This window comes from Panthera uncia, chromosome D1, assembly GCF_023721935.1.
Source record: "Panthera uncia isolate 11264 chromosome D1, Puncia_PCG_1.0, whole genome shotgun sequence".
Lineage (NCBI taxonomy): Eukaryota > Metazoa > Chordata > Mammalia > Carnivora > Felidae > Panthera > Panthera uncia.
This window is the reverse complement of record NC_064808.1, coordinates 35,450,604-35,466,052: the sequence shown is the minus strand read 5'-3', so window position 1 is coordinate 35,466,052 and position 15,449 is coordinate 35,450,604. Positions and strand designations below refer to the sequence as shown.

The 15,449-nt window shown below is 35.0% G+C and overlaps 1 protein-coding gene across 1 annotated transcript in view; it reads left to right on the top strand.

Moving 5' to 3' along the window:
• Positions 1–1,452: 1,452 nt before the first annotated feature.
• GAS2 (growth arrest specific 2) overlaps positions 1,453–15,449 on the top strand; it is an 80,757-nt gene continuing 66,760 nt past the window's right edge. The window contains exons 1-3 of the mRNA XM_049639889.1: positions 1,453–1,458; positions 2,068–2,251; positions 14,789–14,852. Of these exons, the coding sequence (XP_049495846.1) occupies positions 1,453–1,458; positions 2,068–2,251; positions 14,789–14,852 (254 nt within the window). The remainder of the gene's footprint in view (positions 1,459–2,067; positions 2,252–14,788; positions 14,853–15,449) is intronic.

Here is a 15,449-nt window from a genome sequence, read left to right as displayed (position 1 = left end):
TTGCTTTGCGTTTGGGATACATATCTGTTGGCAAATTATTTTCAAGTACATACTGAATATCTGTATAGTTCAATATACATACATTTTTTAAAATGTAATATTTTAAAAATAATTGCTTTGTGTTCCATTGTATGTATACTATGTATTATTCCACCAACCAACCCTCTTTTGACATATTCTTGTTTCTATATTTTCTGTTCAACATATACTTGTATATATATTTTTAACCCCAAATGCTATTATATCTTTAGGATATATACTTCAAAGTGAATTGCTAGATTTAAGAATATATATATTTTAACTTTAATAAGTAGTGATTGATGGTTGTGAATATTTTTTAGAGGAAATATTAAACTATGCTATTTCTGATTGTTTTTACAATTCATATAGAAAATCATTTCTTTGGGATGCCTGGGTGGCTCAGTTGGTTAAGCATCTGACTCTTGATTTCCACTCATGTCACGATCTCATGGTTCGTGAGATTGAGTCCCATGTCAGGCTCTGCACTTGAGATTCTCTCCCACTCTCTCTGCCCCTTCCCCACCCTGTGCACATGCACCTGTCTGCTCTCTCTCTCTGTCTCTCAAAATCAATAAATAAACTTAAAAAAAAAGAAAATCATTTATTTCAAAACCATTACTTACGCAAAATCGTTAAGGGGTTATTGCTACATAAGTAGCCCCATACATGATTTATGTATATGGCAGTAATGCCTAAAATATGTAACTATAGACATATTTGTGTGAAAAAGTCTTGATCATGTCTCCTCTAAGTTAAATTCAGTCGGCAAGAAAAAGATAGACCTTTGTGATTGGACAGACACAGACGTTAAGTGAGGTAGTAACTGAATGTTTTAGGTATGTGGCTATAAAATCTTTGGACAGGAAGAACTCTAGTATGATGTTAGCAGGACTTCACCAATCTACTAAGGCCACTATCTCATTTTTTATAGCTGTTCCTGCAAATGAACTCAACAATCAACAACATTTTGCTTCTATTTTTTCATTTACAGTGAATGGAGGAAACATTTATTTATGAATTTAAATCACAAAGTGAATTTCTCCCCTTGAGGCAAAGCTCTATGTAGCCTCCACCATGCAAATGCATTGTTCACTCTTTCCCATCACATAGAGTTGCATTCTGTGACTTCTTGGGATGCCACGGAAATTGGTTATGTTCTATTAAAGAAAGAAAGCCCACACAGTTCTTTATAACACTTGTTATGGTACCAGTGGAGATTTCCTGGCTAAAATTTTATGACAGACTGTTAATAAAAAAGTCTGTCCAGGTTCACACCCTCCCTTTATCTTAAGAATTTTCTTATCCCAGAAGAATGTCAATATGTTTCAGGGTCAGATAGCAGAAATCCAACCAGAATTGTTTTTATATTATAATGTAAAATATTAATAATATAATATATTGATATATGTGTATGTATGTAGGCACATAAGAATGCAGGTTTGTGTGTTACATATTATCTATCTTCATATAGTATATTTGTGTTTCATTCTTTCACAAATGGAAAATACATTTATAAATAATTTGTGAGAAGTAATGATAGAGTACTTGGATGAAAGATAAAGCCAGAAAAAAAATTAATACAAGAGAAAGAAAAGAGGCAATCTGAGCCAGGGAAGGGACTTAGGTGTATTTCTACTAGATAGTAGAAAAGGCAAGGATTTGTTTATATGGACAGTTTTTTAGAATTTTTTTTTTTTAAGTTTATTTTGAGAGAGAGAGAGAGTGAGTGGAGGAGGGAGGCAGAAGGAGAGAGAGAGAGATCTGTGAATGCCAAGAGGGCCCTGCACTGTCAGTGTAGAGCCTGATGAAGGGCTTGGACTCACAAACCATGAGATCATACCTGAGTTGAAATTAAGAGTAGGACGCTTAACCAACTGAGCCACCCAGGCACCCCTATAGTTTCTTAATGGCATCTAAATGTCATGTGCATTTCACTTCCTTTTCTATAGCTCTTCACTAACCTATTTATTGACATGAGGTTATTCTAAAACATTTTGTTGAAAACATAAATGTTTACTTAATGTGCTGCTGTGATGACTTTGCCAGACTTTCCACCAGAGTGAGATTTTTTTTTTTGTTTTTTTTCAGCGTCTGCCTTTGAAGAAGATCCCATGCAAAGCCTCTGCGCCCTCAGGCTCCTTTTTTGCCAGAGACAACACAGCAAATTTCTTATCCTGGTGCCGAGATTTAGGGGTAGATGAAACCTGTCTGTTTGAATCTGAAGGTTTGGGTATGTATTTCCTTCAGAATTTTAGCTGATAAGATTATTATGTATCTTTGTCATAGCTATCAAAGACTTTGTATAGCTATCAAAACTTGTTTGTGTGGTCATTTCACAGGTTAATTGAAAAACTTCATGTAAACTTGCAGTTTTGCTGTAAACTTGAATCTTTGAAGGTAGAAAAATATGCATGCCCTTTTACTGTTTGTCACTTTATGCATGAAAAGATAGGAATATGAATAGTGCCATTCTTTCCAAGCTAAAATCATGTATGTACAATGCAAAATTCAGGTATTTGGAAAATGTAGGCTTCAATTTTACCATCAGGCTCTAACCTGGACTAGAACAGTAGCTCTATATGTCTGCTACAGCCATAAAGGCACCATTGTCTTTTCACCTCTACAAAAGGATGAAACACCATTCCCTGTAAACTCTATCTTTGTTGAAATGGAAGTTTATTTATGTATCTATTTTTAGTGAGTTAAAAATCAGGTAAGCAAGCAGGAGATTGGGATAATTGAAGATGATGAAATAAAAGATACTTTAGTGTCTAAACCTACCCAGATAATTATGGGGTTTTTGACTTGTTTTACTTTATAATTGAATTTTGGCAAATCCACTTCCAGACCATAGAGCAAGCTTTTGTATTTCCTTGGGAGGAAACATACATTGAATGGTTCAGTGTTTTGACAGCACTTGATAGGCTACTGTTAAATGTTGAACCCTCCTGTGTCAGCTCTGCCCAGTATAGCTCTCGCACGTAAAGTATTGGAATTAAAGTCCCATTATAATGAAATAGAACTGAGTGAAGAATGGAGACATCTGTGGGGGAAGGATGGGAGCTTTGGTTCTTTTGCCTGAGGCTTTAAAAATCAATTCACAAAATCACATAATACCAAATATTAGCATCAAAGTAAGCGGAGCATCCTTTAGAGAGAACAGGTATACAAATTGCCTTCCAAACGGTGAGAATAACCTTTTGCCCCGAAGCCTCACAAAACATTTCCCTGCTGAACCCAGGAAAATTGATGGTTAACAGCTAAAATCTTACTCATTTTGTATGCTTATGGAAATTTGTGTTTGTACTAAGAGGAGGGAAGGTGATGTGGAAAAGATTGCCATCAAATTTCTGAGAATTCTCTCAGCAGAGAGGAAAATTATATGAATTTAGATTAGGAGAACATTTTATACTATACCTGAAAGAAAAAATAAACTGGAAGAATTGCACAGTAGCCTACCATACACAATCATGTGCTTCTTGAATGATCGTTATATAAATGGGCTTTGACTACTGTTTCCCCACATTAAAGTAAACCAACCTTGGTGGAAGATGTGTGTACATATATCGCTCTTCTTCAGTCTTCTGCTAATTTTACAAATAGATTTTAACTTTCATGTTTATGGGAAACTATATGAGTGAGGAATTATAGGAGGGGATCGTGGTGGAATTGTTCACACACACACACAAAAATGTTTGAAAGATCAAATGAATGAACGATAAGTTAAAAAATTCAGATCTTAGTCACAAGGAGTATACTCTTCCTATGTGGACAAACAACATCACGATTTAAAATTCTGCAGTGCCCTTGCGTTATAAAAGGAACTACCACGTGGGGAAACTCCTCTATTACTTGAGCATTTGTTTGTTGTACTGGTTTTCATTTAAGAAACATCTTTTTCAGTGACTACCCTAGGATGAGGAGGAGCTGGGAATGGGAGTGTGATCTTGTCTCAGTTTTCTCACTGCCTCTGAGTTCCTTTTGTTAATTGAAGTAATAAAACTTTTGGTTGGAAGCCAAGAAGCTTGGATGGCTTTTTAAAACCCCATTCAGATAATAAGTAATACATTTTATCTTGAAACAATAAAGCCTAAAGCAACTGTATAATAAAGGTCCTGGTATATAAATACATACTCTGCAGCATATAAAATTATGTCAAGTTGAATTTTGCGATGACTTAGTTCTTCACTCTGCTTGAAAAAGAAAAAAAAAACGCTGACTTTATAAAAAGAAAATCCAAGATAATTTATGCATAATAGCTACTGAGTATTTTATTGAAACCTCTTTCATTTTGAATATCTTCTATATTATAACTTGCAATTAAAATGTATTTATGTATCTAAGAAAGTTTAATGACACCAAGTTTTCGAGTAATTTTTAAGCCTCTCAGTACCAAAATAAATCAGATAGTTGGGCTTTCTGATATGTTGCTCAATGAAAGACAAATTTGAAATTTCTGCTGCTCAGAATAGGACATGAGGTGAGGTATAATAGACCCTGTGGAGACAGAAGGGAGCCAATATTATAGCGTTGACTTTAGGATTATTCAGAGAAAGGAAACAGCTGTGCCCATAGATGCTAATGATAATCAAGAGAAGGACAATGAGAAATTCCATTTCCCCAAGTGGAACCCTTTCTTCTTAGATTTTTCTTATTATTCACTGTGGGTAAGGAAGTGATTGAGTCACTGCCGATGGCCTTGGACTCCGGATTGCAGAATTGACTTTCTTGCAACAATAACGCTGTGTACTCTGCTTGATGTCTTTTCACACTTCACTTTTGAAAGAGAATTTAGGGCAAGCGTTTTTCTTTTTTCCTACCTCAAGATTTCATTTCAGTGACACACAAGATGAAGTGCATCCTTTGTGTCCTGGTGTTTTGAACAGCAAATAAATGAAAAGATGCCCTGATGAAGGGGAAAAATCTGTTTGAATGAATGATAAAGTAGATCACTGTCCTGAGTGTGTATCAAGAGGCTTCTGTCTTTAGCTGTTCAAAGGTCTTTGCCTGCATAAAGCATTCTTATCTTTGTGGCAACTGATATGCTACCCTCTGTTGCAGTGTTTCTTTGTACAGTTATTTGCAAGGGGATCTAGATTCCCAACTCACTCAATCTGTTCTCTTTCCACAACAGCTAATGACAAGAAATCTCAGTGGTGGGGAAGGTATGCCAGGGATGAACTGGAGTGTATGGATAGCGGCTGACTCCATATGCTTCTCTCATGCTTCTTGTCTTTTTGATTCTTGGCAGGTAGCTTTTTATGCCACCCGATATAATCACATACAGGGTATAACCTGCAGTTTATCTTCTATGAAATTCTTGATAATTTTTCCTCTGTGAAATGTCAACTCTCAGATCATAAATTCACTCTATCCTAAATAGTGTTTCAGAAATGAGGCAATAGAAAAACGGACAAAAGTCATGAACAGCCTCGTCATAGAAGACATAAAAAAATCTAAGAAAGATACAAAACCTTAGCAATAAGGTAAATGCAAATAAAAGCTATGGAAAATTAGCAAAATAGAAGAAAATTATATATTTAGCTTGAGTGTGTGGGAAAATAGGATCTTCTATACATTGCTGAAGAAAATTGGAAATAGGCATGCCTTCTTTAGAAGGCAATTTGGCCTTATGTATTAAAGACCTCACAAGTGTTTATTTATTTATTTATTTTCAGCAAATTGTTCTACTTCTAAAAGTTTATCCAAAGGAAATAAGTAGAAGTAAGCACCAGAAGTAAGCCCACTGAAATGCTTTTTTTTTAATAATAGTAAAACAAGGGGAAATGAACTGACTCTATGACATTTAGTGATATCTTAAACAAACTAGAGGCATCTGTAGATACGAACCAAAAATATTACTGAGACTATTTAAGGATATAGAAAACCTACAATCTGCTATGAACATGAGGTCACACATATATAGTAAATGACCATTAAGAAAGACAAACAGAAATCAGGTTATAAACGATATTAATTTCTTCTTATTGTCTGTTAACAAACATCAGTCAATAGAGGTGGCATGCCATCTGAAGTATGAGCAGTTAATGTTATTTATATTAAGATATCATTGGAACCAATTTGCATAGAGAATTATTTGTTGGCCTAGAATTGTACACACTGAGAATTGTAAGGGCTATTTCCCATTGTCGAAGTTAAAGTGACATTTCAAGTGTTTGGTGAATTTTATACTGCTCTAAGAATAGACCACGTGGATCTTTGTGTGCTCTGCGGGACAGGCTTTACCCTTACAGGTCTGCATATAATGCTCAGCTACAACCCCCACTGTTCAAACCACGCTGATATATAGGTCAGTGGCTAGAGGAGATTTGTTTTTGTTTTTTTTTTTTCATGTCTCACAATTGGTTTCATTGGATTCTTTAAAAATATTTAGGATTGTGCTTTAGATTCAAAAGATGAACATGAATGCTTCCTTAAATTTAATAGTATGTAGTTTATCTTTCTAAAGACGAAATACTCCCGCCAATAATTATTTTAAAAGAAATGAACTTTTCTTTTAATGGTGGAGTAAAGAAAAAATGTTTAGAAGATTCTAGGTGTGAAAGCATTTCGGTTTTCAGTCTATAGAAGTTAATAGAATGTATTAATATTCTCCCTAATAATAAATAGAATAATTTTCAAAGGTTAAATATTTTAACAACCTTTTGTAACCCAGTGCTGGATATTTTGATATGGTTCATTTTTTATCATTTAAATTAAGACCAAAAATCTATGATATACTCTCAGTCTTAAAAAGTTTTAAGTTATGAATTCCCAATATTGATGCTCTTATATGAATTTCTCTAAGATATTTTAAGTAAGAAATTATTTCATTCATTAGCAGTGTTCTTGTATAGGGGATTTATTATTTGTAATTTATTTTACTATACTAATTTAGAAATTTTCAAGTGTAATTATTTTTCCCAGAGCCTTATTTACGTTGCTCAATATGTATACATTCCAGGAAGCTGTGAGATGGGGGGGGGGGGGGGGGAAGGAGGGGGTGGGGAATACTTTAAAAATGCATAATGTTGTGTTTGCAGTAATTGTGTCAATATCATTATGTTATTGGATGATTATAGGATTTGGAGGCCAGTGACTATCCTTCATCTATTTCTCAGAGAAAGAATCTACTCAGCAAGAAAAGGGTTTGCTATCTGTTGTGCTAGCATGCAAATGTGTGTGATTTGTTCTTTATTTTTATTTTCTGTGTTTGTGTTGGCTGTGTGGCGTTGTCTTTTGTGGATGCATGACCCCAATGAGTAGTTTTACAAAATCCTTTCTTTTACTGAACCTTGGTCAAGCACTGTTCTATTCACAGTATTGGTTTGATGTTGCTGCAGAAAACTAAAAAGGATTACGTGTGGACTTTTAAATATTGTTCTCCATTTTATAGTTTAAAGTCACTTGTTAACATCAGAAAAGGAATCTATGCCTACCTTCCAGTTTGATAAATCATCTCTTGTTATTATCTTGTTATTATGAACTCTAAGAACATTTCTATGGAAAAAAGTTATATTAGTTTTATTAGTATAAAATAAAATATCCTTTTATTAGGATGACAATTTCAAGACATCCATTCAGCATTAGGGTTATTTATATTCAGTTTCTTTCCCAGAGACAATTATGTTAGACTTTTGTTTTTTTAATTTTAATTTATTAGCATCTCAGTTCACATTTTTACTTTTGAACTCAGAAATTCTTTCCAAATTCAGCTATTTGCCGTATGCCAGGGCAAAGGTATGAGAAAACAGTACAGAATCTGATTGAGAGAACTAAACGTCTCCCTAGAATGATATTACATCAAGACTCAGCAAAGTCAAGGTTAAATTAGGGAAATGAACAGCTTTCTAGCTTTTCCAGGATCAAATTTTTGCTGTACAATATTCAATACTAATAACTATATGCTCAATAATGGTAGCTAGGCAGTGCACGTCTTAACCATATCTACTTCTCCAACAACCTTCATTTTATAAATGAGATCCTGGGACCCAGAGAATTAAATAACTTGCCCAATGTACACACCTTCTCAATGGCCCAGGTGGAATTTGGATTCAGCTCCATTTACCTCCAAAGATCTTGCCCCTGTGTTATAGAAAGTTATGCTCTGAGTTAATTTTAGAAGTTCATATGCTTATTTAAAGAGGAAAAATAAAGTGTAACTACAAACCAAATTAGAAAAGATTCTTGCCTCTAATTGCTGTTCTGTTAGTGACTTAACCCATTAATTTCACATGAAGTCCAGTACTAAAGAAAGGAAGGACATCACTTGGTGCAGGACATTTCTTGATTCAGTGGCAAAGGCACTTAACTACATTTCATTCTATACATATGCCATAACTGATGAGATTATGAATGAAATATTCTTGTTTCTGTAAATTATGTGGATGTCATGGCCTTTCTAAATGTAGATAATGATTCTGAGAAATCTGGGTACATGCACACCCAGCGTTTATGAGTTGGTGAGATTCTTTGCTTTTTCTTTAGCTTTCTTGAGATCAGTTTCAAGGCACCTAAATTGCTGTACTATCCCTAATTGCCCCCTACCTTTAAGCTGAAAGGTTTCTGCATGGGTCTTACCAGGAGTGACATGATACAGGGAGCAGTTTGTGACTAGCCCTTAAATTTCTAGAATTTCTAGAAAAACATTTTTAGTACTTTATTAATCCTGGCAGGAGAGAAATGCCCATAGTACCCATTAAGGGCTAATTCAATGCATGAATTACTTTCCCTCCATTCATCATCATCATCACTGCTATCTGAAACATTTGTAGAGCATATTATATATAGCAAAGCACATTGGAATCTTTTTAACAAAATAGAGGAATTATAACTGATGTTTAATGTTTATTTTTGAGAGAGAGAGAGAGAGAGAGAGAGAGAGCAGGGGAAGGGCAGAGAGAGAGAGAGACACAGAATCTGAAGCAGGCTCCAGGCTCTGAGCTGTCAGCACAGAGCCTGATGTGGGGCTGGAACTCATGAACTGTGAGATCATGACCTGAGCTGAAGTCAGATGCTCAACCTACTGAGCCACCTAGGAACCCCTGACTGATGTTTATTATAATAATCACAGCATTGGCTAATACAGTGCTTTTCCAACCTTAAAGTGCTTACTCATCCCCCAGAGAACTTGTTTAATTGTAGATTCTGATCAGTAAGTTTGGGGTGGGGCCCAATAATTTGTAGTTTTATTCAGCTCCTAGCTGATGCCAATGCTTCTGGTTTGTGGACCCCAATCAAGCAGCAAGGGAGTCACATTTATTGAGTACTTGCTATATGTACCAAGTGCCCTTCACCTCATCAGGAAGAACAAGTAGAAGGCAAAATGCCTGTTTGAGAGATGAAAAATTATGCAGCCTGGGCTAGAACTTCATCCTTCTGACTTCTAGTTAACTGTATTTCCTGTTATACCACTTTTCTGAGTATTAGAGCCTTCCCTATTCTGGGAAGGTGGACAGCTATTAATTTATGATATTTTCACGACTAAACAATATTCAGTCAAAAACATAATTGTATTTCAAATTTCCTTCCTAAATTAAATCTAAAAACCAGTTTCCCTCAAAGCCAATGTGTAAATATTGTAGTCTCTAATGTACAGACACCAAATAGACAACACAATTTTTCATGCTTTCGTTTCTTTGCCCATGTGTTGAAACTTAATACATTTAGCTAAACTATACATTTATGGTTGAATGCATTTTATACTTGCAGATTCTGTGACATTGAAACTCTACCCTTTGCTTTAGTGGAAGGCCTCATTTCTATTCCTGGAGCTAGCAGCACTCCATTTGACATTTGATGCCCATGAGATTTTTATAGAATCTAGGTTATAAGACTGAGTCTCTTGCCACATATTTTTGAATAGGGATCTGTGTTACTTTCCCCAGAGGTGTTCTGCATTCTGCTTTTCTTTGAGATGGTTTTGATTATTAAAAGAAAAACCTCAATGATAAAACCTTTGGCATAATAATGACCATTGACCAGAGAGCTTTTGATTTGTTTTAAAAAGAATTTTTTAGAGGACAGAAAAAAGTAGTGATCCCCTCTTCTAACTTAAAGCAAAAGACCATGTAAATGTTTTGATGACAGACTGAAAAAAAATGTTTTCTACTCTAAACTTCAGCATAAGTAGAAGGTTTTCTTGGTTTTTTTGAAAAGATGAATCAGTAAAGTGATTTAACATAAATATACTTAGGACTCAATACAAAGTCTTTAGTTCAAATACAATATACTAAAAGCCATATTTTTAATCATTGTGACAAAGACATGCCTTCAGTAATACATAATCAAGTTAGGTAATTTACTAAACATGGACTCATCTAAATTATTTCATTCACAGATACAGGAAAATTAATGTAAGGTGTTTGCTCTTTCACAAAATCACGTATTTTAATACAATTGTTACTTAAGCTCTGTATTGAGCACAAACTTGTAATAGGTATAGGATATCTGCTTTAAATTTCTTTATATGCTGACCAAATTGACCTACTTAACCTGGCATTTGATTTAGATTGATTGATTTTTAATTATTTCTGATATAAAATAAATGATAAAATATTCAAAATACACTCATTATAATGGGACCACTTTAAATTATACACATTTTACCACTAGTCATTTTTTATTCCAAAGTTTTTTTTAATGTTTATTTATTTTTGAGAGAGAGAGAGAGAGAGAGAGAGAGAGACGGAGTGTGAGTGGGGGAGGGCAGAGAGAGAGAGGGAGACACGGAATCTGAAGCAGCTCCAGGCTCTGAGCTGTCAGCATAGAGCCTGATGTGGGGTTCGAACCCACGAGCCATGTGATCATGATCTGAGCTGAAGTCCGATGCTTAACCAACTGAGCCACCCAGGCACCCCTATCACAGAGTTTTTATAGTGCTTAGTGTAGTGACTAGTATCTGATTGGTGCACACACAAAAACATGTTTTTAGGGGAAAAAATAAGTGAATTATTGTTGGCTAAGCTAAATGAAGTTAATCTTTAAACAAAGAATTTGTAACAAAAATTTAAAAAATAATAAAACTAACCTCGGGAAAATCTTTCCTATGTGCCAAACACTGTGCTAAGAATAACAATAAATATTATTTGGCTTAATCCTCGCAAAAATATTGCAAGGTGTAAACTGTTGTGTTTCCCAAAATGAGATTTTATAGAATAACTGCTCAAGAGAATACAGCCAGTAAGCATGAACACTCACACTCAGATCTTTGTGATTTGAATCTCTTTCTATTAACTTAGTTTAGAACTTGTTTCAGTGCAAAAACCAAATAAAGTCACCTCTTTGGGAAATTTAGATACTATTTAAAGACTTTTGAATTTAATTTTATAGCAATAGGGGAAGAATATTTGCTTTTACAATTAAACAAACATTGCCATAATTTGCATTTTCTCAAGGCACCAGGTAAAGTTTTAGTCTTTATTTAGTTCACTGTCAAAACCACTATCATCGCCAGATGATTGTCATCATCCTTGAGTTTTGAGATATATTATTTATTGAGTCATTACTGTTTTGTGTTAAATTATGCACCTGTACAGCTTCATCTCATTCATTGCTTATTAGTCATCAGATACTGTTTTTTTTTTTTTTGGGGGGGGGGGCGGTTGGCCATTATGAGTCAGTTATAATATGCCAATTAAAAAAGCCATTAATATATGAGGCAATAGCACAAGTGTGGTTTTGAAGCAATGTTTTCCTTTATAAAATATATTTCCAAGAAAACTGGGCAGTAAAATATTATCATTCTACTAGTTTTTCCTAAGAAATGATGCTGAAGAAGAGGTTCATTTGTCTTAAATTGTATAGGCTGAATCTGTTAAGGATATGAAGAATCATGCAGTTACTTTTTAGTTTGCCAAAATTAATTTTCTGATGAGTCCATGGTAGATTCAACATATGAGTTTGGGCATGCTAAACCTGTTTTAAATTGATTAGCTCAGTTGAGGAAGCAAAGAAGTACACAACAGTAATGTGTCTTTCCTTTAAATTTTTTTTTTTATTGTTTATTTTTGAGAGAGAGAGAGAGACAGAGAGAGAGAGTGGGAGGGGCAGAGAGAAAGGGAGACACAGAATCCGAAGCAGGCTCCAGGGTCCGAGCTATGAGCACAGAGCCCGATGTGGGGCTTGAAGTCACCAAGTGTGAGATCATGACCTGAGCCAAAGTCGGACGGTTAACCAACTGAGCCAGCCAGGTGCCCTAGTAAAGTGTCTTATATATCACATTGTCTTTCCTTTACTAGCCACATGATTGTTTTTTTTCAGGATGAATTTTATTTTCCATAAAGTGTATCTATCCCAGTGCTTACATAGTCCTCAAAATATGTATAATGAGTTGGTTAAGGAGTCAGTATAGTTGGGTCAGGTATTACTTTTTATATCTGGGTGTTGACTGCACATTGACACAATTTGGTCAGTTCACTAGTAATTTATATATTTTGACACCATTTCCATTAAGAAACGCATGAGATTTTATCCACATCTCCTGGTGCGGTAGCCACTTGCTTCACACAGTTTTCACCGAAGATGAGGGTATTAACAGAGCCTTGAAAATCTTCCTCTCCTCGGTTTTTGTATATTCCTTTTTCCACTCAAAACTCCTGTTTATTATTTTGTTCTATGGACAGCGTATTTTTTTAAAGACTGAATCAGAAAGAATTGATTATCTAGACAGGAAGATTGATTTATTTGTTAGATTCTGCTTTCCAATGTTTGTTATTGTTCTCTTTTTGAAATTGATGCCTATGTGATATTACAGTCCATATGTTATATTGCACTGAAGTCAATTTAATATGTCAAAAGTTGTGATGTTTGTATCATTCCAGCCAGGGTCAAACAGTAGTGCATTTGAAATTGGAAGTAGTAAATATCCTTGTTTTAAGATCTTTTAATTAGAAATAAGTTTAGGTTTCTTGATTAGGGGAATTCACTGATGGTCAGCTAAAACTTATATGACCAAGAATTGAAATAGTCTATAATTGAGATTTTTCCATAATTCTGTCTTAAGGAGCATTGTTGGTGGGAATAGAATTTAATTTAAAAGCTTTAAAGGTGACATTTTATGACAAGATGACAAAATTGTGTCTGTCTAAAGCCAAGTGAAATTATATACATTTACAATCCAAGTAAATGTTCGTTTTATACTCATCACAAACAAATTCCACTCTGGCATCAGTGAACCAAATGTTGCCCCTACCATAATCTGTGGAGATAAAGAATTAGATATTTAAATTAAAGGAATAGAATAATGCTGGGAAATGGAATTATAAAATTCTATGTTTAAGAATTAAAGCAAGATTACTTTCTTAAAATAGATCAATAAGCTATCAATAAGCCAGTATGTGCTTTTATCAGGATATTGTCTATGTAAAGACCATTCTCAAGTCAATATATTTTTTTCAGTATCTGTTGACTTTATTAGGTGATATATATAATAATATTTTTAAAATTCTCTAATCTTTGTTTAAAAGAAAGCAATACAAGCAGGAAATACTCTTTTGGTAGACTCAACAAATGCAAGCGTGATGGGACAGCATTACTGAATGTGTCCAAAGCAATTAGTAAAGCAAATTTTATTAAAACATGAGATTATATTAGAATTTGATCCAAACAAAGAACAGTCTTCTAATTTTCTCATTTTATGGGCAAAGCTGGCTGATAGTATATATATACATATATATATATATACATATATATATAGGTATGTATTTGCAAATCCATTCATTTGAAAGTATATCATTCTAAAGTACCATTTAACCAGACTTGATCAGGAAGGGACATCAAATTTCAGAATCTCACTTGATGTTATTGCTTGGCAGATAACAGGATATTTTTTCTTATATAATTTTTCTCCTTATTCATTGCATTATTTCTGCCCAAATCACTGATGAAGATAGACTCAGGATTTTGCAAAGTCTAGTCTTTGCTCCACTGTCTTCTGTGTACTGTGTATTTTAGGAAAAAAAATTTTAAATCATTTTTGTAACATTTATTTATTTCTTTTTTAATTATTTAAAATGTTTATATTTGAGAGAGAGAGAGAGAGAGAGAGAGAGCAAGAAGGGGAGAGGCAGAGAGAAAGGGAGACATAGAATTTGAAGCAGGATCCAGGCTCTGAGCTGTCAGCACAGAGCCCAACACAGGTCTTGAACTCATGAACCATGGGATCGTGACCTGAGCCGATGTCGGACACTTAATTGACTGAGCCACCCAGGTGCCCCTGTAATGTTTATTTATTTATTTTGAGAGAGAGAAAGAGAGAGAGAGAGAGACAGAGAGAGAGAATCCCAGGCAGGCTTTGCGCTATCAGTGAAGAGCCCAATGCAGGGCTCGATCTCATGAACCGTGAGATCATGACCTGAGCTGAAATCAAGATTTGGATGCTTAACCTCCTGAGCCACTCAGTTGCCTCATGTACTATGTATTTTAAAATGTCAACTATTTATATCATAATACAGCTACTTGTGTTTCCAATATTGACTTACTAATACTAACTAATAAAGCATTTTCCGGGGGAGATTTACTCAGGATGAGATTTCCTGAGACTCATGGCTTTGAGGAGGGATATTGGGCAGAGTTTTGAAAGGGCTTTAAGACTTTAGTAGAGCTAAGTGTATCATGGGATAGGATGGTTTCTGTGAATGTCAGAATGAAGACTAGCTCATTTACTAGAAGCATGAGAGAAGAGAGGTCATTGGCAAGCCTGTTCGCTATTGAGCTGCTTTACAATCCCTTCTATTGTAAAGGTGTCCACCTCTGTCTTGTCTTTCAGTCCTCCACAAGCAACCCAGAGAAGTGTGTCTCTGTTTGCTAGAGCTTGGCCGGATTGCAGCCAGGTAGGTCAAACTGCTGCCACTATGTCAAGACATGGGCCATCCTCAGCATCGAAGCAATTGAGAAGCTTGCTGGTTTTTCGTTGCTAATTTAACCTGGGTTTTGAGAAGCTGCTTTTTCCAATATAATCCATCTAAACAGCTCAAGAGCAGTTGTTCAAAATAAAGCATGCCACTAATATTCTTAGCACCATGATCTTGTCGAAGCCACTATGTCTGATAAGCATTTACTAAAAGCATATCCTCCCATCCAATACATTTTCTCTCAACTGACTGAGCCACCCGGGCACCTGTCAGCTCTCTTAGCTTCTACTTCTGAGTAGGAGGATAGTTTTTAAATTATTCTCCATATTTTGATTAAAGACAGTCCTAGAATATTATCCTTCATAAGGGGAGAGATGTTTGGAATCCTTTTCTTCTGGGAAAAAAGGAGTAATTGTAAAAGTCATAATCCTAGCTAAGTAGGCAGAGAAAGGGACTTTATTACCTCAGCTAATCTGCTTTGGTTTCACGTCTTCTCTTTTATTATCTGGCAAATGACCAAATGGAACCTCTGACAGTTCTATGAAGCCCAAAGAATTAGAAATGAGGTTACAAGTG